The sequence below is a fragment of the Myotis daubentonii genome, chromosome 8, assembly GCF_963259705.1.
Source record: "Myotis daubentonii chromosome 8, mMyoDau2.1, whole genome shotgun sequence".
Lineage (NCBI taxonomy): Eukaryota > Metazoa > Chordata > Mammalia > Chiroptera > Vespertilionidae > Myotis > Myotis daubentonii.
In genome coordinates, this window is record NC_081847.1 from 50239896 (window position 1) to 50264186 (window position 24291).

Genomic DNA, 24291 nt, shown 5'->3' on the forward strand with positions numbered 1-24291 from the left:
ACCTTCTAAAAATGGAAACCGGCAAACTGAAGTCTGATGGCGAAGCAGGTTGACTGGGAGGAATAACAGACCTGGTTTGTAAAGAAAACACAAGAAGGAAACAGATGAGTGGACGACAGCTTTGTCAAACAATACAGCTTGTCTCACTGCCCTGAAACTTAACTCACTAGGTGCAACTGGTTCTATCATTTAGTGTAGTTTTAAGAAATTTGCTACTTTCCTGGATTTGCTTAGGAAGAGTAAATTCTGCTTTTCTTTAGAAGTCCATATGATAAATGATTCATACCATGCAGGTGCTGGACTGGCAGATGGGTCTGGTACCCTCTCCTGCTGACCCTGCTCAAGCTCAGTGGTAAACATATTATCATCCTAAACATCTTCCCAAAGGTTTTAAAACAATAAAATATTAAAGAAAAGCATGCAAAATTCAGAGTACTGAAAAAATGTATCACTAACAAAAATTACTGCAGTAATTTAAAATTTTGTAGTTCATAATGTTCAAAAATAAAAATTCAGGGTGACTTTTTGAACCAATGGGTTTTTTAATACTGTTTACTCAAACCCAAAATCATCCGAGGTATACCTACCATGGATAGCATAAGCTTCATAAGTTACAAATGTCTATGTGTTGCTATAAGATTGCATCAGAAACCTTAGATAAATAATTGTGAGTAAAAAAACTTTCTAAGTCTTAGCACTCACCACATATCCATTCTTGATACTTCATCAAATAATAGGAGACAAAATAATGCTCCAACTTCAGTCACCACAGTACAATCTTCATGAAATATCAAGGAAACTGAGAAATAAAAGAAGCATAATGTTATAAAATATTAGAAAGGATGAACTTCAAATTTAAAATATCTTAACTGGAAGGAAAGAGATGCCATTCTCAGAGAAAGGCAATGTTGACAGATTAGCTGACATTACTAACACAGTGACCCTCTAATATGCCGTGTGTCAGCGGTTCTCAACCTATGGGTCGCAACCCCTTTGGCGGTCGAATGACCCTTTCATAGGAGTTGCCTAAGACCATCCTGCATATCAGATATCTACATTATGATTCATAACAGTAGCAACATTACAGTTATGAAGTAGCAACGAAAATAATTTTATGGTTGGGTCACAACATGAGGAACTGTATTTAAAGGGCCAGAAGGTTGAGAACCACTGAAGAGGCTGTGACAACAGTGTCTGCTTGGTAGGTGTGGGAGGAGCCTGTAACTCCCAGAGGACACAGACACTGCTGGTGCAAGAACCATACCCCCTCACTGGGCAAAGGCCACTTTCAGTTCATCAGAAGCAAACTGATCCAGGGTCTAAGAAGGTTTGCCAAGTCTAAAGGTTTGGATAAAGTTGCTCATTGAAAGATCTCAATATCTGCCCTTTCCTATAAACATATAATCATAGAACTTGGACTTTTGACTTTAAAATGTTGTATTTGTGCTAGTTTTGTTTTAATATGTATGTCTTGACCATTACAAGCCACCCTTAATGCCAATTTAACGACATAATCAGATATCACACCAAAGGTTCAGGATGTGAAGGCATAAACAAACAAGGCTAAGGAAGCAGATGCTGCAAAGAAGGCAGTAGTGACTGCAGCCACAGCTCTCTCTCTTTACAGACAACAAGTACTGTCTGAGCTCCAAAGGACAGCTCCATCAACGGGCACAGAACAATTGAAGGCGTCAACCTCTCCCAGCTCCAAGGTCTACACAGTAACAGGGTTCCCAGGAAGATTCCACAAAAGTACTGAACACTTTCTATTGCAATGGGTTTTAGTGATTTAAAAAGTTTGCTATTCTGTAAGTTAAATGGAAAGTAAATGCTTCCTACAGTTAAACAATATCACTTAAAGCTTAACACTGATTTCACCATTAGCAGAACGTGTCCCATTTACCTCTGAACAGCAGGGTCAGCAGAGAAGCCTGCTGTGCGAGGGAAACACGGGCGCCTGGGTCCGCACAGAGAACCTTCCTCAGGAGCGTGAGGCTGGGCTGGATCAGACATTCTATCAACTGGCCAGAAGGAAACACACAGTTACTCTATGTGCATTAATTCTAAGGTGAGCTAAAACAGTCTCTAGTATTATCTTATAGTCTTATTATTATCTCGTTCTAAATTGTATGCTTTATCAAAATTGTGTGAAACAAAAATGCAAACAAATATTAAGAATTATTTTCCACTGAAAATAAGCTTTGTATATACTCAGGCTTATACATCATATAGAAATTTTAAGACTAGTTTTTCTTTACAGAGGTCCCACTCTTAGACATAAACAAATGAACAAGGTAATGGGTGTTAGGACTTAAACTCCAAGGACTTATGCAAATTCAGCTGAATTCACTTTAAGATCTGATTAATAAAAATACCAATCTGTAAAAATATGTCTACATGTGCAGTAGTCTTACCTCACCATCCTCACCCACACATTCATTTAAATACTCAATTATCTTGTCAATTAAGCACAACTTTTTCACCACAGCATGCATTTTAATATCTGTAGACAAAAAAAGTACTAAAAGTTAAAGAACATTTTCTGTAGTTTTAATAACACAGAACAGATATCCACATAACTTGCAAACTATTAAAAATATTGACACCTGGTATTAAAATTAGAAGATAAAACTTTAAGTTTTTTATTTAATATACCTCTGAACAATTTTAAAACTATTAAGTAACAAGCAGATCTGACTCCTGAACTGTAAAAAATAAACCTGTTAGAAAAGAATAATTGAATTAACTAGTTCAGACTCTGAAAAGTACTAGAATTTTATGCATACAAATGAATCCTTGTATTTGCACATGACAAATTATTGTCTTTATATTGTTGCATTGACAACTCTTCCCTTCTCTAAGTCCATTAACTCAAAATGTTTAGAATTCTTCACAAATTAATGTATAAATATGGCTTACAACATGATCACTTTTCTATTAATAAGATCTCTAACCTCAAATGGTTAATAGCAAATATAAAAGGGATTATAACATACACTGCATATTACCAAAGAATATGAACTACTTTTTAATAAGTATATACATGTGTGCACTACTATGGACTCAATATTTATGTCCCCCAAAAATTCATATGTAGAAACTTAATCTCCAATGTGATGGTATTAAGAGGTGGGGCCTTTGGGAGATTAGGTCGTGAAGGTGGAGCCCTCAAGAGTGGGAGTAGTGCCCTGAGAAAAGAGACCTCAGAGAGCTCCCTCACCCCTTCTGCAGGTGAGTTCACGGGAGAAGGCTGTCTATGAACCAGGGAGCATGCCCTCACCCAACACAGATCTGCTGGCTCCTTGACCTTGGACTCCCAGACTCCAGAACTACTGTGAGAATCAAATGTCTGTTGTTTTTAGTCATCTGGTCTATGGTATCCTAGTATAGCAGCCTGAACAGACTAAGACACACACACAGACACAAACACACACACAGACACACACGAAATATTACTGGCTCCAAAAATCTACTTGCTTATAGATTAGTTACAAGTATTTAACAATTTGCAAATTTTTAATTTGTTCTCCTATAGTTTCAATGAATACATACACTGAGAAATAAATATACATATTCATACTGGACTAGTAGCTTTCACTCCAACTACCTTTAGCTGCCACTTTTTGAAAAAGTAGTTTCCACTGCCCCCCCAACACAGTACATATCAAAATTATATTTTTGAAATGTTAATAATACTAAAAGAACACTTTCTACAAGTTTTTGAATCGTTTTTGTCCAGGTTCCCCACATTTGTAGGGACTTATTTTCTAGAGTCTGTGTTACCGCTATTAAAGCCACAGACAGGCTGTGTATGCTTTTTCAAATTCCTCTCACCCAGTTCCCACTAGTGCCAGGATAGAAATATTAACCATGCCCCATCTTCCCACTCAGTAAAAACCTTTTCATGTAAGTACAAAGTTATCATTTCTCTCAACTATTAAAGATAAGTTACAGATGTCACATATTGGGAAAAAGAAAAAAAACGAATCCAAAGAATAGACTAACAACACTATAAAGTTAACTGTATATTTTACAAGTTTTTTTTTTTTTTAAATAAGCCTTTAAAGAAAATACAGCTACGGGACATTATTATTTTACCCTCCCACAAAGTACTATTTGATTGATTTCTCTAAGAAAGATGGAACAAAATAAAATTACCATATACTAGGTAAACTGAGAAAGAAACATGCAATTTACTGTTGAAATTAGATCAATATCTTAGAAGGTAATTCCATCAAGTGACATTCTACAGGTAAAATAAAGATAATGCAGAGCTGAAACTGGTTTGGCTCAGTGGATAGAGCGTCGGCCTGCGGACTGAAAGGTCCCAGGTTCGATTCCGGTCAAGGGCATGTACCTGGGTTGCGGGCACATCCCCAATGGGGGATGTGCAGGAGGCGGCTGATCGATGTTTCTCTCTCATCGATGTTTCTGACTCTCTGTCTCTCTCCCTTCCTCTCTGTAAAAAATCAATAAAATATATTTTTAAAAAAAAAAAAAAAGAATGCGTAAAAAAAAATAAAAAAAAAGATAATGCAGAGCAGAGTCAACAAACTACTTTTATAAAGAGCTAGATGGTAATAAGTGGAGCTTTACTAGCCACATATAGTGTGTCCTACACTTTTTTTTAAACAACTCTTTAAATATGTAAAAACCATTCTTAACTCAAGGGCTATAAAAAGAACAGACCAGGCCCAGCAGCAACCAATGTCTGCCAACCCAACACAGCAACCAAAGGTATTACCTTGCATGATCACAGCAAGCTGTTCTGCAGCTGACTTTCTCAAAACAAGGTCAATGTCATCTGAAATAAAGATTTCATATACCTTTTCAACAGTCTCCAACTGCAAACCAAAAGAAAAAAAATCTTTTTTATCTACTTCCAATTCTCCAAGAAAATTTTATAGTTCATACCATAAGAACAAAAGCTCAAAAAGTCAACTTACTTAAATAAATGGCATATTTACATGTCAATATGCAACAATAATGTGCTAGGTCAGGGAGGAACTTAGGACCTCAAACAAAGAGCCATCCTGTCAATGAGCCACTTAATGTATATTTTTGCTAGGAAGTCATTCCTGACCACTAGCTGCCTAAAGAATTTCAGGGAAAACATCCCTGCAGGTAGGAGCAGGCAACCCTGAGATGAGCAGTCCAGACTCGTGACTCAGGACTTCTGTTGCTCCAGAAGCCCACAGCTGCAATTCCCTTGGCCCTGTCCCTTTCCTCCCGCTTAGAGACCACAAAGAAGGCAGCCCTATGGGACTTGCTGCCCAGAACTCCAACAAAGCCACCCCAATACCAGACCGTGACTGACATTCATGCTAAGACAGGGTCTGAGCTCACAAAACTCAGAAGAAGAGAAGAGAAGAACAAAGACAACACTCCTCTTTTCTCCCACCCACTATCTGCTGGCCCTAAGTACTCACAAGACAGTTCTAGAATGGCCACTCCTGGCCTTCCTCCCCATCACACTGAGGACACAGGAGGGACCACCAGTGCTTAGGACTCAGGGAATCCCCAACAGGACCTGGTGCATGGCCAGGGAAGTTTCTCCAATCCTCTTGCCATGGCTGTCATACGAATCCAAACACTCAAGTTGAAAGAACAATGAACGTGTTTCCCATTTTAAGACTGTCTCTGTGGTTAACAGACCCAGGGCTTTGTTCCTAAGATTATTTGATGCCAATCAGAAACTCATTGTCCTGAGGTCTTAATGCTTGAGGAAGTGACTGTGTGTGGGGGGGGACGCGGGGGGGGGGGCAGGGGAGGGAGGAGGTGGGTAAGTCAGGGTGCTGGGCGGGGCCAATTTGAATCAGCTGTCTGTCTGTTTCCCCATTTCACTTGCCAAGGAATTTTCCTAGCTTCTTACTATCCTGCCTCAATTCTATTCCACGTGGATCTACAGTACTACCACAGGCTTAGGGGGCTGCTCTACACTGAAAAGAGAAACTGCCTTTACCTCTATATTATTTTTTCCTCTTACACTGAAGAGGCTTAAAATTTTATTATAGGAACTTTTTCCTTCTAAGCTATTGTAGACAATTTCCAACATGAGAACAAGAATTCTAAATAGCTTTATGTCAGTGACATATGGTCTTAAGAGTCATCACAAAATTTCTTTCCACTAAATTAGCCTTATGTTGTACTTAAAACACTATTCAAATTCACTGCATTTGTGGTGTATGTACTAAATGAAAAGGGACACAGTACCTGGCATTTGGTAGACACTCAAGAAATTAATCTGTTCCGTATCAAACAACCACATAGTAATAAACTCAAAAGTCACCTTAATAATCAGCTCTTTCCTGTCATCCAATTTGAGTTCAATAGGTTTTTTCACGATAAATAAGTTAGTAGCTCTGGCGAGAACTCTGGCATCCATTGCAGGGCGCTTTCTCTCAGCCCCCTCCTCCCTGGTAAGATGACAGACTAACAGCTTCAATGCTAGTGAACGGACCCTGTGGAAACACAGTATATGAGGCAACCTTCTGCAATCTGCAAACCTTCTGTAACATGCAGATGTATACAAAGTACAGAGGTCTACAGTCACAACACATTATTATATATCAACACAGTAATTAGCCATGCTTATAGTGCTATTACTAATAACATTTTACTTTTTCAATTAAAATATTTAGTGTATAACTACAATCATTCTTTCAATTTTACTTTTATTAATAAACATCAGCATTAAAAAATAATCAGTAATTACAAATGGAGAAACAGACTCACTAAGACTGTGTACTTCAGTCAACATCACATTCAACTTCACTAAGTCAAATTAAATCTAAATTCTGACTCCAAGTCCAGTGATCGTTCTCAATCACCAAAATGATCCATGAGCAGAATTAATGTTAGATCGGACCTCCAGGGGGGTATCAAACTAATACCTAGTATCACAGCAATGTATAAAAATCTTATATTAGGGATCAAACAGATTCCCCTCAAATATGAACATACTTTGATTCCCTTCATAATTCTGTTTTATCTGGAATGGATTAGGAATAAGGTCTGTTGAGTCCATTGAGATTTTAAGAACAGATTACTTACTGCATGCTACTGGACAGTGGAATGGAAAAACAGAAAACCATCACATGGCAAAGGGCATGGAGTTGGGAGAGTTTGACAACCAGTTAACTATCACACCTGACAGGCTGTTGAACTACATGGGAACTGGGCACATTTTAAGCAATAATCCAAGTACTACTTATAAGACAATTAAAACCTGCATACTCAGAGAGGCCTCCTTACCACAGCCATGGGCTGTGTCACCTTGCTGTGTCCTGACACCCTGAAGTGCCCTATCATAACACTGGTCTACGGTTTTTACAATTAATAAAGTATAATTGATCAGACCTCTCTTCTCAATTCCATGCCCACTTCAGAAAGGGGCTGTCTGTGTTGTGTACTGCTGGGTTCCGACAGCCAACCTCAGTTCCCAGCCACATGGGTGATGCTCAGTAAGTGCTTCCCAATTCTAACCAGGAATTTAAAATCATAAAAATCATCTCTAGAGACTAATATTTACTCCAAGTTGGTGTGGGAATCAGGCAAACTCTCCCTCTTCCATTTGTTGTAACCTCCTGAAAGCTAAGAACAGCAAGACACCTACGTAATGCTTTTCCCCTGCTCCTTTCATTCCAGTCCAGTGCTGTCAGTTATGGACAGCCACCACCACAGTAAGAAAGTGAGAGTGGGATGTGTGAAGCATGCATTTATGCAACTCCTCCTCTGGTCTACAAAAGTAGCATCGTTTGGGGTTTAGCCTGGGACACCAGAATCCGGTTATTCATTCCTCTACACTATTTCCTTCAATGAATACATTTAGAGCAGCGGTTCTCAACCTGTGGGTCGCGACCCCTTTGGCGGTCGAATGACCCTTTCATAGCGGTCGCCTAAGACCATCCTGCATATCAGATATTTACATTATGATTCATAACAGTAGCAACATTACAGTATGAAGTAGCAACGAAAATAATTTTATGGTTGGGTCACAACACGAGGAACTGTATTTAAAGGGCCAGAAGGTTGAGAACCACTGACTTAGAGCACATTTATGTTCCAGGTACTCCATGAAGTGCTGATAGTGTAAAGATTAGCCAATGTACAGGGTTCCTGCCTAATGGAATTTATGGTTTGGTGGGTTGTGGTAAAATGAATCAAATAATGAAAGCAAATATGGACTCCAAACTGCCTTAAGTTCTGTGTAGTAGGACCTTACCCAAAGAGAGGTCCGGCCTTGCCCTCCACTCCTGGGAGGGGATCTCTAAGTCCCTGGAGTGCCCTGCCTGCTACGAATGTCTGTTTACCAGGAGACCCTGGGCCCCCAAGGGTGAACAGGAAATAAACTTCTTGTGTTCAGTGACCGTTTCGGCGGAGGGATCATGCTACACCAGCACATGAATGAACATGTGGAAGCCAATCCCCCACCCCAAGGAGCACGGACACTTTAACTCCATCTGCGCTGCATCACCCCTGACTTTACTCTCTACACTACACTGAGATTTTTATAATCTCTCCTTTTAATTTTCCTCCTTCCATTTTCTTCATATTTTATTTCCACCTACTTTCTTATTTTCAGTCTGATCATCTGCTTATAAATAAGCGGCTGTTTTATTGTGGTGTGAGGTTGGGGAGAACAGAATTGTCCACTGTCAAAAGAACATGTTTGTTCCTCCCAGCTCTTCAATCCACTCTTTTTCCTCATCACTGCTTATCCCTCTGACTACACTTCTGTCTCTTCTCAATGAGGGAAAATCTAACCAGTTACCTAAGGGAGCACCAGAGAACACGCATGTTGCATTGACAGAGAGGGAGCAACCACACACTTCTGCTTTTCTTTGAGTTAAAAGAATACTGACACTGATGTCAGAGGACAAGCCAGGCAAGATTAACCCTTTGCGGTCGTATTAAATTTGGACATGGGTGTCGTACTGGTCGGAATTAATTTCCATTGAAAGAGCAGTGATACATAACATGCAAGATTATGAAGGATAAACAAGATTTATTAATTCTTTTTTGGAACTATGTCACTACTAGTAGAATCAATACAAACGTTATCACTTTCTACGTCAGAGTCAGTATTCAAGGTGCCAAAATAAAACTCTTCATCGTTACTTTCAGATTCACAGTACACTTCTTTCGGTAACTTTCTTTTTGCCATTTTGGAGTATTATTTTGAAATATCTTAACAAGCGAGAATGCCTATTACAGTTAAACATAATTTGTAAAGCTTTATTTGAAATTCTGCGAAGTATCTCCGAACCTTGTCGATTTCTTCACTCTCAAAAGGCGACTGACTCGCCACGGTGTTTTGCATGGCAAGTGTGGAACGACCACGTTTATTTATATTGAGTTTCGATATCTCCGATTTGTCGGGGCAATGTTTTGGTTCGTGACAAGGTCGCTTAGACACTTAAGAGCTTTCAGAGAAATTATGAACTGATACATGAATGGACAGAGTTAAGATTCGCACGGTTCCTTGCTGTGGTGGCTGAGAGCAGACATACGACCGGAACGGTAAAAAAGCTTTGGTGGCTGAGAGTAGACAAACGACCGCGAAGGGTTAAACCACCTGCACACTCTAGTACATAAGGCAGCTGGTCTACTACATCTTTGTGAAACCCTTAATTTTCAGAAAAGATGTTTAGAAAAGGATCACTCTAGGCCAGGGGTGGGCAAACTTTTTGACTCGAGGGCCACAATGGTTCTTAAACTGGACCGGAGGGCCGGAACAAAAGCATGGATGGAGTGTTTGTGTGAACTAATATAAATTCAAAGTACACATCATTACATAAAAGGGTACGGTCTTTTTTTTTTAGTTTTATTCATTTCAAGCGGCCCGCGGGCCGTAGTTTGCCCACAGCTGCTCTAGGCTAACCGTTTCTAAAGAGGGCAGACGAGATGCTCTGTACCTTCTGCAATCTATTGATTTGCATGGCTCCTACCTGCGCACAGCACTATGAACAGCACCGAGGGCAGCAGCTACACCAGATGCAGGTCCAACCACTGCACTGGGAATCGATGGTATGTTTCAGGAAAGCACCCAAAATACCTGCATCTGCTTATAGCTTCACCCATTGGTTCCCTCTGTCTAATAAAAGAACCACTTTCCTTTACCTTCCGCATTCTATTCTGTCCCAGACTGATGTAATGACTGCACTATACTTTCTAAGAATGTCCCCATTCATCTTTCACACTCAAAAGCCTCCGATGCACTTACGATGGCTTCTTCACGAGCAAGAGCCTCAGAATGGACTTGAGCCGGGTGGTGCAAGGGAGGACCTCCTCGCCTCCCTCAGAACTCGCCTTGCTTAGGAGGAGGATACAGTTCCCCAGAGGGTCTTCGGGGTCAGCATAGCCCTAACAGGTTTCAGTAAAAAAGAAATTATTGTTTGATTTTATATATATTGCTTAATTTTTTAACTTAAAAATAAGAACTACATTGACCTGTCAGGCAACTCAAAAATATCTCCTAATTTAGCTACAAAGTCACTTTTCAAAATAACCTACAAGCGGTAAGAAGCCTACCTACAACTGTATTTAAAAATAGTACTGAAGAACTTCAGGAAAATATGCCAATCCTCAGGACACCTGCCAGCTTTCCTGTTTTCTGGGACTCTAGTAGATGAGGCCCCGGGTCTTCAGACCTGTCTCCACAGGACAGAGGTGGAGTATGGCAGACACACCTGCGTGGAACCGAACCACATGAGCCTCACAGCTCCTGCTCTACAAGCTAGTTCCTATGAGGGCACCGCCCACCTCTACCTTCTCTGAGAGGGTCAGGGACCTGGACTTCCCTCACTCCTTTAACGCCCACAAGGACTGCTAAAAATGCTGTTTCCAAGAGTTGACTAACCAAAGGAAAACTCTAGTTACATACTAGTGTATGCATAGAAATCATTCATGAAGCAAGTTTAGTTATGGAAAGTCTACTTAAAGGCACTGTTAGCTTGGCCGAAAAGCCTTCACATAAGGCTGATTCTATTCCTCACGTCCTGCTAAGTGCCCGCACCTCACTCTGAACCTCCCGCCCACATGCACAGATAAACACCTCTGCCAGAAACCCCTTCCTATTCATGCTTCCACGGATCAGAAAGGGAGGCCACATGTCATACCTGCAGCACTGGGATGACAGGACACAGAGACTCGATAAACCTGTTCCAGGTCAGCGCTGTCATCATCAATTGTCCCTGCAGCAGGTACAGCAGGATGGCCTTGGCTGCAGCATTCACCTGCCCAGTAACACAGACAAGACATCCGGCAAAATGAGGTGGTCCCCCGAAGGACTTGTATGCATGCATATAAGCATAACCAATGGACATAAGACACTGGGGGGTAGGGGAAGCCAGGGGATTGTCAAGGGCGGGGGGGAAAAAAAAAAGGACACATATGTAATACTCTTTGTAATACTTTAAGCACTAAAAAAAAATAATAATAATAATCAGTGAGAGAGAAACATCGATCAGCTGCAAAAAAAAAAAAAAAAAAAAAAAAAATGAGGTGGTCCCTGAGTTGCCGGACACACCTGGAACACATGATTAAATCTAGAAAGGTACAATAAGTAACATCTCATCCTTCAAATGTTCCTATTTCTGAAACATCATCTTACACTCTGCTCCCCACCAGTCTTCCCCTAATGATATCCTTTTACCATCTATATAATAAAAGCCTAACCGAACCTTACAACGACGACCAGAACGACCGGTCGCAATGATGTGCACTGACCACCAGGGGGCAGATGCTCAACACAGGAGCTGCCCCCTGGTGGTCAGTGCGCTCCCACAGGGGGAGTGCCACTCAGCCAGAAGCCGGGCTCACAGCTGGCGAGTACAGCAGGAACCTCTCCGCCTCCGCAGCAGCGCTAAGGAGCAGCAAGCCAAGTGGTAAGGAGCGAGGGGTCCCAGACTGTGAGAGGGATGTCTGCCTGCCGGCTTAGGCCCACTCCCCACGGGGAGAGGGCCTAAGCCGGCAGGCAGACATCCCCCAAGGGGTCCCAGACTGCGAGAGAGCGCAAGCTGGCTGAGGGACACCCTTTCCCCCCCTCCCCATGGGTACAAATTTCGTGCACTGGGCCTCTAGTTAGGGTATATTCTTCCACTAAACAAAAATGTGCCTCAGTGAAATAACCTGCTTACTATAAGGACTGTTTGGTTCTCTACATCTTAGATAAAAAACGCAAGTAAAGCCAAAACCGGTTTGGCTCAGTGGATAGAGCGTCGGCCTGGGGACTGAAAGGTCCCAGGTTCGATTCCGGTCAAGGGCATGTACCTTGGTTGCGGGCACATCCCCAGTGGGGAGTGTGTAGGAGGCAGCTGGTCAATGTTTCTCTCTCATCGATGTTTCTAACTCTCTATCTCTCTCCTTTCCTCTCTGTAAAAACTCAATAAAATATATTTAAAACAAAACAAACAAACAAAAAAAACGCAAGTAAAATGTTTCATCTGGCCGAAACCGGTTTGGCTCAGTGGATAGAGTGTCGGCCTGCGGACTGAAGGGTCCCGGGTTCAATTCCGGTCAAGGGCATGTACCTTGGTTGCGGGCATATCCCCAGTGGGAGATGTGCAGGAGGCAGCTGATCGATGTTTCTCTCTCATCGATGTTTCTAACTATCTCTCTCCCTTCCTCTCTGTAAAAAATCAATAAAATATATTTTTTTAAAAAAATGTTTCATCTGTCCTGTATTTTGATTCTCACATTTTCCATAACATTTCTTTTTATTTAAACAAACAACATGTATGAACCCAACATTAAAGACAAGTTTATTTTCTGTTTCTTATCATACTCTCTAGTTATATTAGGATATTAACTTGATTTAGCTGAGTGTCTAAAGAATTACAGTTTTTTGCACTTACTTATAACACACCATACCTCATTTTTGGGATCTTGAATGCCAAATGCAGAGATTTCATACAGGACTTTTGGGTGAAGTAGAAAATGAATTCCACTACAGAGTGAAGACACAGGTTTAGTGACATTATGGACACCTAAACATTCCTGTAAAATAACACAAAACGTTTTTTAAAATTAGTGACTGATTTTTCAAAAGGATGCATCTTTCTCTGTTTAAAATTCAATTCCAATTTTACTTTTCACTTCATTGAAACTTTTCTTTTACCTCGAGAGGATGAAAAAGATTCTCTTGCCCAACAGTTTTTTAGTCTTCATGACATATGTATTATGTTACCTTCTGCCAACAAGCCGAGTCTTGATAAACTGAATAACCAAACTATTGAGACAACCAAATCTCTTAAGTTGTTCATAATGATAGACATAAAAGAAATAAATAACATAGTAAATGATATACCCAAAAGAATTAAAGCAGGAACTCAAATAGATATTTGTACACCTGTGCTCATAAAAGCATTGGTTACAATAGCTAAGAGATAAAACTAATCCAAATGTCTATCAACAGAGGAATGGATAAACAAATGTGGTACATACAAACAGCATATTCAGCCTTAAAAAGGAATGCAATTCTGATCTGTTATAACATGGATGAACCTTGAAGATACTATGTTAACTGAAATAAACCAGACACATACATAAAATATATGATTCCACTAATATGAGATACCTTGAATAGTCAAATTCAGATAGAAGTAGAATGGTGATTGTTAGGACCTGAGGGGAAGGGAAATGAGAAGTTATTGTTTAATGGGTACAGAGCTCCAATTTGGGAAAAGGAAAAAGTTCAGGAGATGAATAATGTTGATGGTTGCACAAAAACATGAATGTACTTACTACCACTTAACTGTACACTTAAAAATGATTTAAATGGTAAATTTTATGTTATGTATATTTTGCCACAATTTTTAAAACGCAAATTAGACAGAGCTAAAGAAAGAAATAGCATACTGAATGACAGCACTGAGGAATTTCATCAAAACAAAACAGAAGGAGATATAAAAATATAGCAGGTCCTGAAGAACACAAAGGGTGGAATAAAGTCTAACATAGATCTCATGAGTGCTCCATCTGGAGAGAATAGCAGTTAAGAGAGATAATAATGACTGAGAATTACCCAGAAATGCAGGCAGACATGAGTTTTCAGATTGAAGGGTGCTGAACAAGGTACATAAATTTTAAAAATGTATAAAAGACACATTGTAATGAGACAAGAAAAAGATCTTAAAAGGAACTAGGAATAAAATGCGAATCAGTTATATTAATAGTAGACTTCTCAACAATGAAACAAGGACAAAGCAGTATCACAAAGTGCAAAGGAAAAACAGCAATCTATCTATAATAATCTATAATAATAAAAGTGTAATATGCTAACTAAACCAGACGTCCTTCCAGACGACCTTCTGGACGAAGCTGGGGCTATGAGGGAAGCCTGGGTCCCAGATGCCTGCCAACAGCCAAAGGGAGGTCTGGGTCCCAGGTGCCGGTGGCCGGAGGGAAACCCGGGTCCCGGGTGCCAGAGGGAACCAAGTGCCAGCAGCCAGGGGAAGGAAGGCCTACTCTTGCACGAATTTCATTCATTGGACCTTTAGTAATTATATACCCAGCTAAGCTATCATTCAAGAGTAAGGTAAAGCCAAGATATTTTTAAACATATGTACCATTAGTCACAGAATGTCATTGAAAATATAGAAAAACTTATTTCAGTAAAATGTAGACTGAACCTAAATATTTATCAATAAAGAAAAGAAAGAATATTCTAACTAAAGAGCAGTTAAGATGAATGGACCAGGTAGATCTCAAATCCTACTATTAGATGAAAAGAATAGGCAACAAAAACATATGTATAGTATAAAACAGTAATACGTAGTATTTATAAAGACATGCGTATATAATAAAGATATATATAAACAATGGTTGGGAAGGATAAATGCCAACTTTATAAGCAAGGTTATCTTGGTGGAAGAAGGAAAAGAAAAGAAAGAAGCTTCCACTATAAGTGTAATATTTTTATTTCTCTGAATAAAAAAGGATCGGAAATAAAAATGGCAAAATGTAAACATTTGTTATATATAGACTAGAGGCCCAGTGCATGAAAATTCATGCACTGGAGTGGGGGTTCCCTCAGCCCGGCCCGCCCCCTCTCACAGTCCGGGAGCCCTCAGGGGCAGGAGGCGACCCAGCGATCAGGAGAAGGCGACGCCCCCATTACACCTCTGCTGTTGCCACTGCCGACAGCGCAAGCCTCGGCCAGCCCTGGTTACATGAGCCTTGGGCGGCCCTGGGCGGCTAGGCAGCCACCATCCGAGGCTTGCCTGTGCCTCGGGCCAGCCCCGGGTGTCTGGGGTGCTGAGGGGACTGGGGAAGTTTAATTCTGAAGTTATAAGAAGAAAATCCAATGTTAGTTCACAAAACAGAAAACCCACCTTAACAATTTCCAGACAGCAGTGGTAAGTTTCAACTTTCACTTGTAGCAACGGGTGAGACAACATACGCAGAAACACTTTCTGACTTTCCCCTTGTAGTAATGGACTGGCCTGTGCTGATTTCCAGCTAGCAAAAAGATAAAATATCCACATCTAAGGCAAGGAAATTACCAAACAAAGGAAGTTGAAAAGCATAGTTGAAGGAGTTTCTTCCTATTCCAACTCTTTTAACTGGGATCATATTTAACTAACCCAATATTAGTATTTACCTAAGTACACACTTGTTTCATGGTAGGGAATACTCTCTCAAAGAGTACAGAAAACAACCCAGCCGGTGTGGCTCAATGGTTGAGTGTCAACCCATGAACCAGGAGGTCACAGTTCGATTCCTGGCCCAAGTTGCAGGCTTGATCCCAGTAGGAGGTGTGCAGGAAGAGGCCAATCAATCTTTCCCTCTCATTGATGTTTCTATCTCTCTCTCCCTCACTGTTCCTCTCTCTAAAATTAATAAAAACATTTTTTTTAAAAAAGAGTATAAAAAACACTAACAATGTCTTTAAAAAAACTATACTTGTTATATCAATTGGTGCAACCATATGGAAAACATGGAGGTTGCTCAAAAAATTAAAAATAGAACTACCATATGATCTAGCAATCCCACCTCTAGGTATATATATTTAAAGAAAATTAAATCAATATCTTGAAAAGATATCTGTACTCTCATGTTCATTCCAACACTATTCACAATAGTCAATTTTTGGAAATAACTCCAGTGTCCATCCATCAATGAATGAATAAAGAAAATAGCTGTATATATACAATAAAATATTACTCAGCCTTAAAAGAAAAAGGAAATCCTTCCATTTGTCACATGGATAAACCCAAAGAACCTGATGCCAAATGAAATACCTGGTTTGAATGGATACCAAAAGAAATGTATAGCCCCAGCTGGTTTTGCTCAGTGGACAGAACCTTGGACCATGGACTGAAGGGTCCTGGGTTCGATTCTGGTCAAGGGTATGTACCTCGGTTGAGGCAACCAATCTAAGTTTCTCTCTCTGTGTCTCTCCTCTCCACTCTCTCTAAAAATCAATGGAAAAATAAAAATTATTTTTTTAAAAAGTGTAAAATCCAAGGATAATCCACTTAGATTGTAGCATGGCATTTTAAAGTTTACTCTTGAATAAAACAGTAAACTGTCTTAATATAGTTCATATACAGTTCAAAGGTCAGACACATGTAAAAGCAATTTAAACTAAAAAATAACAATATTTAAGACCAATTTCATTTTCACTGCTCCTAACTTCACACATATGCATGCACACACCATGCACATGCACACATACACACACAATGTCCTATAATATAATCATATTAAGAAAGAAAATATTACATCTTTGAACAAAGGTTGATGATTTCCTCTATTAGAGGTAAATGATAATGATAGGAAAAGCTATGCAAGGCATGGTCTGCCATCTCCACTAATTCTAAAAGATTCTTCTCTCCCTGAAAAAAAAAAAAAAAAATGTCAAATTCATATACAAAATTCTCCACAGCTATCTAAGCAGCTTTAAGAAATTAGATTATTCAGAGACCCTGAGATTCCTTACATTTACTTAAGTCCATTTTCTCAACAACCATCTAAAATGTCAGTCCAGGAAGAAAAATGTGGGAGAATCCCTACACTTGCCACATGAGACTGTGTATTATTTATCTCTGAGCAGGCTTAAACTTGTAATTGAGTGGCCTGGTCCTCTGACTACTTGTTTGTAGTCCTATGTCCCTGCTAACTGTAGCTCAAGGCAGGGCTCATGTTCTTATAATCCACCTCCCCCTTCTAGAATCCTGACCAGTTCTGAAAACATGAGAGCAATCAATACAAGTGTGGTTAACTTGACAATGCAAAAAGCTACAGAAATAATTCAACTTAAAGACAATTCAAACTTCTATCATGGAAGAAACAAGAAGCCAGAGGAATCAAGATATGGCAAAAAGAAGAGGGTAAAAAACGATAATGGATAAATAAAGGAAAATTAGAAATATAACCTTCAGACAGACTCCACTGTAAGGGCAAAAATAAAAGTTTTTGTCCCAATTTTTAAGATCTTCAAGACCCAATTTGATATTTTCAGACAATAAACAATTATTGTAGTCAATGTTTACCCTAAGACTCAACCCTTTCACTGATCACATTCTAAAGAATATCCTAATAGTATCTCTAAAAGGAATAAGGAACAATACATAATTATTGCTACAACATCATACCTAAAGGCAGCCTATGCCTTACAATCTAGTTCATGACTCTATTTAATAACAATATTAGGCTCTTTGTGTGAATAAGTAAGGGTCTATAAATATTAAAGAAAAAATGTGTCTCCAAGTAAGCACTAAAATGGTCCTTATAATTCTGTTTATGCTGTGTTACTCTTCATACACACTATGCCACTTCAAAGAGGTACTTATAAGTTTAAGCCTGCTCAGAGATAAATGAGAATAATTACTCATTTTCTTCATACTACTGGTTTCATTATATACACCATTCATTAATCTAAAGTCTTCATCTTACTTTTATACAAGCCATATCCTTACTTTATTCTGATAACTGACCCATTCACTAACAATGTATCCTATGTCTAACAATTCAACTATTATATGTCCATCAATTTGAAAAGTATAGGTTACACTTTCTAAATATTTTATCAAAGGAATTTAAAAGAGATATTAATAAAGCTTTTTACCTCCTTCCCAACATCAGACAGGAAGTTACAGGCACACTCAATGGAATAAACGGCCTCTGCAGCTCGTTTATAAATGCTGTAGTTTTCAGAATTCAGCTGTTCCAAATAGGCCACAGCAGCTTCGTGAATGTTTGGGTATTCCAAAGAAATAGGCATGTCCAATGAAACTAGAAACAATGCTGCTGACATAGACTCTGGTAAAAAGTGGCTTGCCTTGATAAATGGAAAAAAAATGTTAATTAAAAAAACAATTTTAGATAAACATAGCAAAATATAAATGTAGTTCAACTTTCTAAGTATTCTCTATCTCAAAGTCTCTGCTTTTCTAAAGAAACCTCTATTCCCCAAACACCATCTCTCTGTATGGCTTTATTCAATACAATTTTCCTATGCCCAGAATACCTCAAGTCCAATTTTCAACTCTTTCCCAAGCCTGGGATACAGGATACCTCTTTCTTCCCCATCCCAACACTCAGAATTATGCTCCCCTGGCCCAGCATCTTGTGTCTACCTTTGCTACTGAACTTAAGGCATGAGGCCTCTTCCTCTAAGTATTTTGTAAATGTGCACACAAATCACACACACACAAAAAAAATGCAATAAACTCCTGAAAACAAGAACACTTTGCCACCATAGCTGAGCACATACCCCAGGGCTCAGTAAGTACATGCTGCTTTGAATAACACTAAACCAAGTATAACTAAAGACTGCCTTAAACAGAAACTGGTTTTTATTTGGTTTTGTTTGTATTGAGGGGGAAGGGAAAATTCAACAAAATATTTAAAACAGTTCTAGAACACTCACAGAAAACTGATCCTTAACTAGTACAAAGTCAACAGGCCCCAAATGGAATATCAATGTGTTTTATAAGCTTAAATCAATTATTTAAACTGAAAGTCTTGTTTGTTTTTTTAATAATTCTAACTTCATGATAGGATTTTATGCATCAATTAAGAAAATAAAAAGTGTTAAAAATTCATTATTGGGCAGAGCTCACTGTTACAGCTGAAATGCTGTCTTTATTAAAGAAAGTTTTGCCGAAACCGGTTTGGCTCAGTGGATAGAGCCTCGGCCTGCGGACTGAAAGGTCCCAGGTTCGATTCCGGTCAAGGGCATGTACCTGGGTTGCGGGCATATCCCCAGTAGGAGATGTGCAGGAGGCAGCTGATCGATGTTTCTCTCTCATAGATGTTTCTAACTCTCTTTCTCTCTCCCTTCCTCTCTGTAAAAAATCAATAAAATATATTTAAAAAAAAAAAAAAAAAAGAAAGTTTGGACGTGATTTATTTCATAGGTAACCTATTTTAAAGATAATCATTATCCGCCTGAAAGTCTAAAATTAAGAGCTGAATCAGCTAAACAATGCTTTTAAATCAAAGTTATCAACTAAATATCAGAAACAATAGGGATTGAATGTTTAGGTTACTAAGCATAAAAATAAAACTGGACTATTAAGACAACAGCTATTGGGAAGTCAAGCAAAATTTCATTATTCTGTGAAGAACTGTCCTAGTGGGGGAAAAACAGAAAGCCACTAAATTACCTAATCACCTACTATTCCCTCACTCAGCAAATACTTATGTGCCCCTGCTGCATGGCAGACACCACTGCAGTCTGGAAACACTATAGGACGTAGAACAGAACCTCTGCCCTCATGAAGCTAATAATCAGAGGAGAAGGAAGTGAAGAGTGAACTGGTAACTTCATGAGATAGAAAGTTTCAGAGTCCAAATTCTACTTCCATTTTTGGTGGGCTAGTAACAGGTAGAGGGCAGCATAACCTTGTCTTTAAATAAACTGAAGGAGAAATTTAATAGCACTGAAGTAGCATTTTTGTTTAGATCTCAATCAAAGCAATTACAAACATCTATAAATCAATACTTTGATTATAATCTCTTCAGTGACCATATTAACTATTTTAATGAACTTCCAAGTTTTAAATATATTTAGAAGAGCTATCAAAGATTACAGGTATTAATTTGCCTTTAAAAACAAAACCAAATAAATAAAAAATAACTATCTTCAAAAAGACTGGAGAATTGGCTTTTAATTTTTCTAACACTAAAGTAAGTCAAAATAAAACAAATTATTGATTTCTGTATTAACTGAATCCTGCCCAAATAAGCACACAGATGAAAAAAGTATAATAAAAAAGCAATAAATAACCTATATAATACAACTGATAATTAGTTTTTCCATCAATACTTCAACCTATGGATATATTGATCATTTGTAATACTTAATAACAAGTTGTTAAGGACCTAAATAGACACTTTATGAAAGAGGATATACAGAAGGCCAAGAGACATATGAAAACCTGCTCAAAGTAACTAATTATCCGAGAGATGCAAATCAAAACGACAATGAAGTACCATTTCACACCTGTCAGAATGGCTATCATGAACAAATCAACAAACAACAAGTACTGGTGGAGATGTGGAGAAAAAGGAACCCTCATGCACTGCTGGTGGGAATGGAGACTGGTGCAGCCACTGTGGAAGACAGTATGGAGTTTCCTCAAAAAGTTAAGAATGGAACTCCCATTTGACCCAGTAATCCCACTTCTAGGAATACCAGTATATCCCAAGAAACCAGAAACACCAATGAGAAAGGATATATGCACCCCTATGTTCATAGCAGCACAATTTACAATAACTAAGATTTGGAAACAGCCTAAGTGTCCATCAGCAAATGAGTGGGTTAGAAAACTATGGTACAGCTACACAATGGAATACTATGCTGCTATAAAAAAGAAGGAACTTTTACCATTTGCAACAGCTTGGATGGAACTGAAGAGCATTATGCTAAGCGAAATAAGCCAGTCGGAGAAAGATAAATATCACATGATCTCACTCATATGTGGGATATAATGAACAACACAAACTGATGAATAAAATAGATCCAGAGATAAAGAAACACCGAACAGACTGTCCAACCTCAGATGAGAGGGGCAGGAGGGGGGGCGAGATCAACCACAGGACTTGTATGCATGCATATTAGCATAACCAATGGACATGAACACTGGTGTGGTGGAGGCTTGTCCTGGAAGGTGGGCGTGGCCAGAGAGGAGGTCAATTGGGGAAAAGGGAGACATGTAATACTTTAAACAATTAAAAAAAAACTTCTAAATGAAATACAGAGCCACATATTAAGATATTAAATGCCAATTATAGAAAAATAAGGCTATAAAATTGAATATGATGTAAATTTAGAATAGAAGAAATCACAAAGAATAGATCATCAGATTTTTAAAAAAAAATAGCAAGTTATTGTTGCACTACTAATTTCTCAGTTGTATCATACTAGAGGCCCGGTACACGAATTCGTACATGGGTGGGGTCACTCAATCTGGCCGGTAATCGGGGCCGATTGGGGCCAGCCGGCCAGGGGAGGAACCACAGGAGGTTGGCCGGCCAGGGAGAGGTTGGCTGTGGGAGGGCACTGACCACCGGGGGAAGCTCCTGTGTTGAGTGTCTGCCCCCTGGTGGTCAGTGCACGTCATAGCTACCGGCCAGTCGTCGGTCGGTCATCTGGTCGTAACAGTCACTTAGGCTTTTATATATATAGATTATTATGTAAAGTGACACACATGTTTTAAATACAATTCCAGTCTCATATAACTAGAACTCTTCAATTTATAATGCTTATGCCTTGAAAAATTATCACTCATTAAAAGCAAAAAATTCTTCAGAAACATGATTAATGAATTAAAATTAACAGAAATGGTGTTATTTTCCCCAAACAAAATACTATGTCTATAATTTAATGTTTATTCTTGTTTTCCAGGACTACCTGACAATGTTGCATATGTAATGTATTAAAAAATGGAGTCTGGACTATATACTCTGCAGAATTCTAAAGGACAAAAGGGCAAATGGTTATAACAAGGGAAACAGAAGGTACAGGAAACAGTTCTTTAGCTGCAGCAATTTCTCTTACACCTTCATTTAAGTAGGATGCACCCTTCTTTTTTAGTAAGTATACTGCTAAACACTTGTGCATGAGTCATTTGAGATTTTTACCACTAACATTCAAATTCAGATATAACCTCCAATTAAAATTAGACAATAAATAATTTAAAAAATATGTACAACTATTAAAATCACCTTTAACATAACAGAGTCATATTTAGCAATAAAAATTAACAAGCAACTGCTACATGCAGTAACAGTGATGAATAAAAAAAATAAAAAAAATATTGAGCCGAAACCAGTTTGGCTCAGTGGATAGAGCGTCGGCCTGCGGACTGAAAGGTCCCAGGTTCGATTCTGGTCAAGGGCATGTACCTGGGTTGCGGGCATATCCCCAGTAGGGGGTGTGCAGGAGGCAGCTGATCGATGTTTCTCTCTCGTCAATGTTTCTTACTCTCTATCTCTCTCCCTTCCTCTCTGTAAAAAATCAATAAAATATATTTAAAAAAATTATAAAAAAAAATATTGAGTACAAACTTTATAATCTCGTTAGTATAATGTTTAAAAACAGACAAACTGATCTATGGTGACAGTAATCAAAAAGAAGGAGTTTAGCCTTGGGGAAGAAGGAGAGGTAATGGATGGGAAGGGACCTCTGAAGCTCCAGTAATGTTCTTTTTGGGTGTCACTTTTTAAACACCGATACATTCACTAAGTAAAAATACACTGAACTGTGTACATGTCTAAACATGTTACACCATCATTTTTTAAGGTTCTTAAAAAAAAGAAAAAAAGAAACTTTATAGAATGAATGTTTTTTTCTATCAAATGATTTGTCAAAATGTTAGCCATTCATCTGTTCCCACATTTCCACTTTGTACACCGTGGAATGATCAGAAGGGATTTATAATGTGTGTACATAGTCAGTAAAGTACAGGGGAGCCACTCCCTGCCTTACCTTTTCAACAGGGAGCAGCATCTGCAGCAGCCGAGCTGCAAACAGTGAGATGCTGACAAAGGCCATTCTGTGGAGCCTGCGAACTGCCTCTGTGTGCTCCACACCGATGCTGCTTTGATGGTAGCACATGGTTTCTCCCAGGGACCCCAGCACTGCGAGCAGCTTCTCTTTCTACAAACATTTAAACACAAAACGGGAAAATAACCAACTTGGGGGAAAGTATGCAAATGTCAGAGGACAATTTAAAACATTATCATTAAATAACAAAAATGAACAAAAAGCAATTATTCCTCTCGATAAGAGCCAATACCTGCTAACAAAGAATGATAAACACACCTAAATTTTTAAAAAACTATTTTTTAAGCATTTACTTTGGGGGTTTTTTTCTTTGGGGGGGGGGTTGTTTTTTGGGGGTTTTTTTGTTAGCATTTACTTTGATGACTTCTAACAAAAAGTTAAAAATTAAATGTGGCCCTGACTGGTTTGGCTCAGTGGATAGAGCGTCGGCCTGTGGACTGAAGGGTCCCGGGTTCGATTCCGGTCAAGGGCATGTACCTTGGTTGCGGGCACATCCCCAGTGGGGGGCATGCAGGAGGCAGCTGATCGATGTTTCTCTCTCATCGATGTTTCTAACTCTCTATCCCTCTCCCTTCCTCTCTGTGAAATATCAATAAAATATATTTTAAAAAAACAAAACACCCCAATTGTGGTGGGGAGAAGGTTCTGGCATATAGCCTGAGCTGGTGGTGTGTGGCTTTGTCACTATAAGTCTGTTAAAAAAAAAAAATTAAATGTGTAATGAAAAATTAACAAAATATATAAAATATAAGTAATTAATAATTTAATAATTCAGGCCAAAAAAGGGTTGGGTAAAGGGGGTCGTTGCCTGTTGATGAAATGCAAAATTAATAGTAAAGACCCAATATGAATGAGTCTGAATAACATACAATTATCAAGTACAACCTGTTACTGACATGAAGATGGATTTTACAGGTTTTCACTCAGTCTTTTTGAGCCTAATTAATAAAATAAGTAGATATAAACTTTGAACATCGCAAAGAATACAATTTCTCAAGCTTCCAAAGGACATTGACAAAGACTAACCATTTACTTAATCACAAAGAAAACTTCAATATATGTATATTTAAGGCTATATTCTCTGATTCCAAAGAAATAAAACTGAAAGTAAAATTTAAACCAAAATGAGGGCAAAGCTTACAAAACAAAACAAAAAATGTAAGAGCCTATTTGTGATACTTTAAGCAATAAAATAAATTTTAAAAAAATAAAGGAGGAGCCATTATATTAATAACTACTGGTCTAGAGAAAACAACTCAGAAACATAGTGA

The 24291-nt window shown here is 38.7% G+C and overlaps 1 protein-coding gene across 5 annotated transcripts in view; it reads right to left on the reverse strand.

The window, feature by feature from the left end:
* Positions 1-24291, reverse strand: part of RTTN (rotatin) — a 113520-nt gene that overhangs the window by 69018 nt on the left and 20211 nt on the right. For 4 of the 5 annotated variants that reach the window (XR_009454118.1, XM_059706353.1, XM_059706355.1 and 1 more), the window contains 13 exons: positions 22943-23113; positions 18074-18286; positions 16729-16841; positions 15336-15462; positions 12874-12999; positions 11121-11237; positions 10226-10365; positions 6290-6461; positions 4745-4844; positions 2415-2503; positions 1904-2021; positions 703-799; positions 3-71 (listed from right to left, as the gene is read on the reverse strand). Coding sequence is in view for 4 of the 5 variants with exons in the window: in XM_059706353.1 (XP_059562336.1) it covers positions 3-71; positions 703-799; positions 1904-2021; positions 2415-2503; positions 4745-4844; positions 6290-6461; positions 10226-10365; positions 11121-11237; positions 12874-12999; positions 15336-15462; positions 16729-16841; positions 18074-18286; positions 22943-23113 (1652 nt within the window). In the remaining variant the exon portion in view is untranslated. Of the gene's footprint in view, positions 1-2; positions 72-702; positions 800-1903; positions 2022-2414; positions 2504-4744; positions 4845-6289; positions 6462-10225; positions 10366-11120; positions 11238-12873; positions 13000-15335; positions 15463-16728; positions 16842-18073; positions 18287-22942; positions 23114-24291 lie in introns of those variants that run through there. The other variant, XM_059706356.1, reaches the window with a different exon arrangement.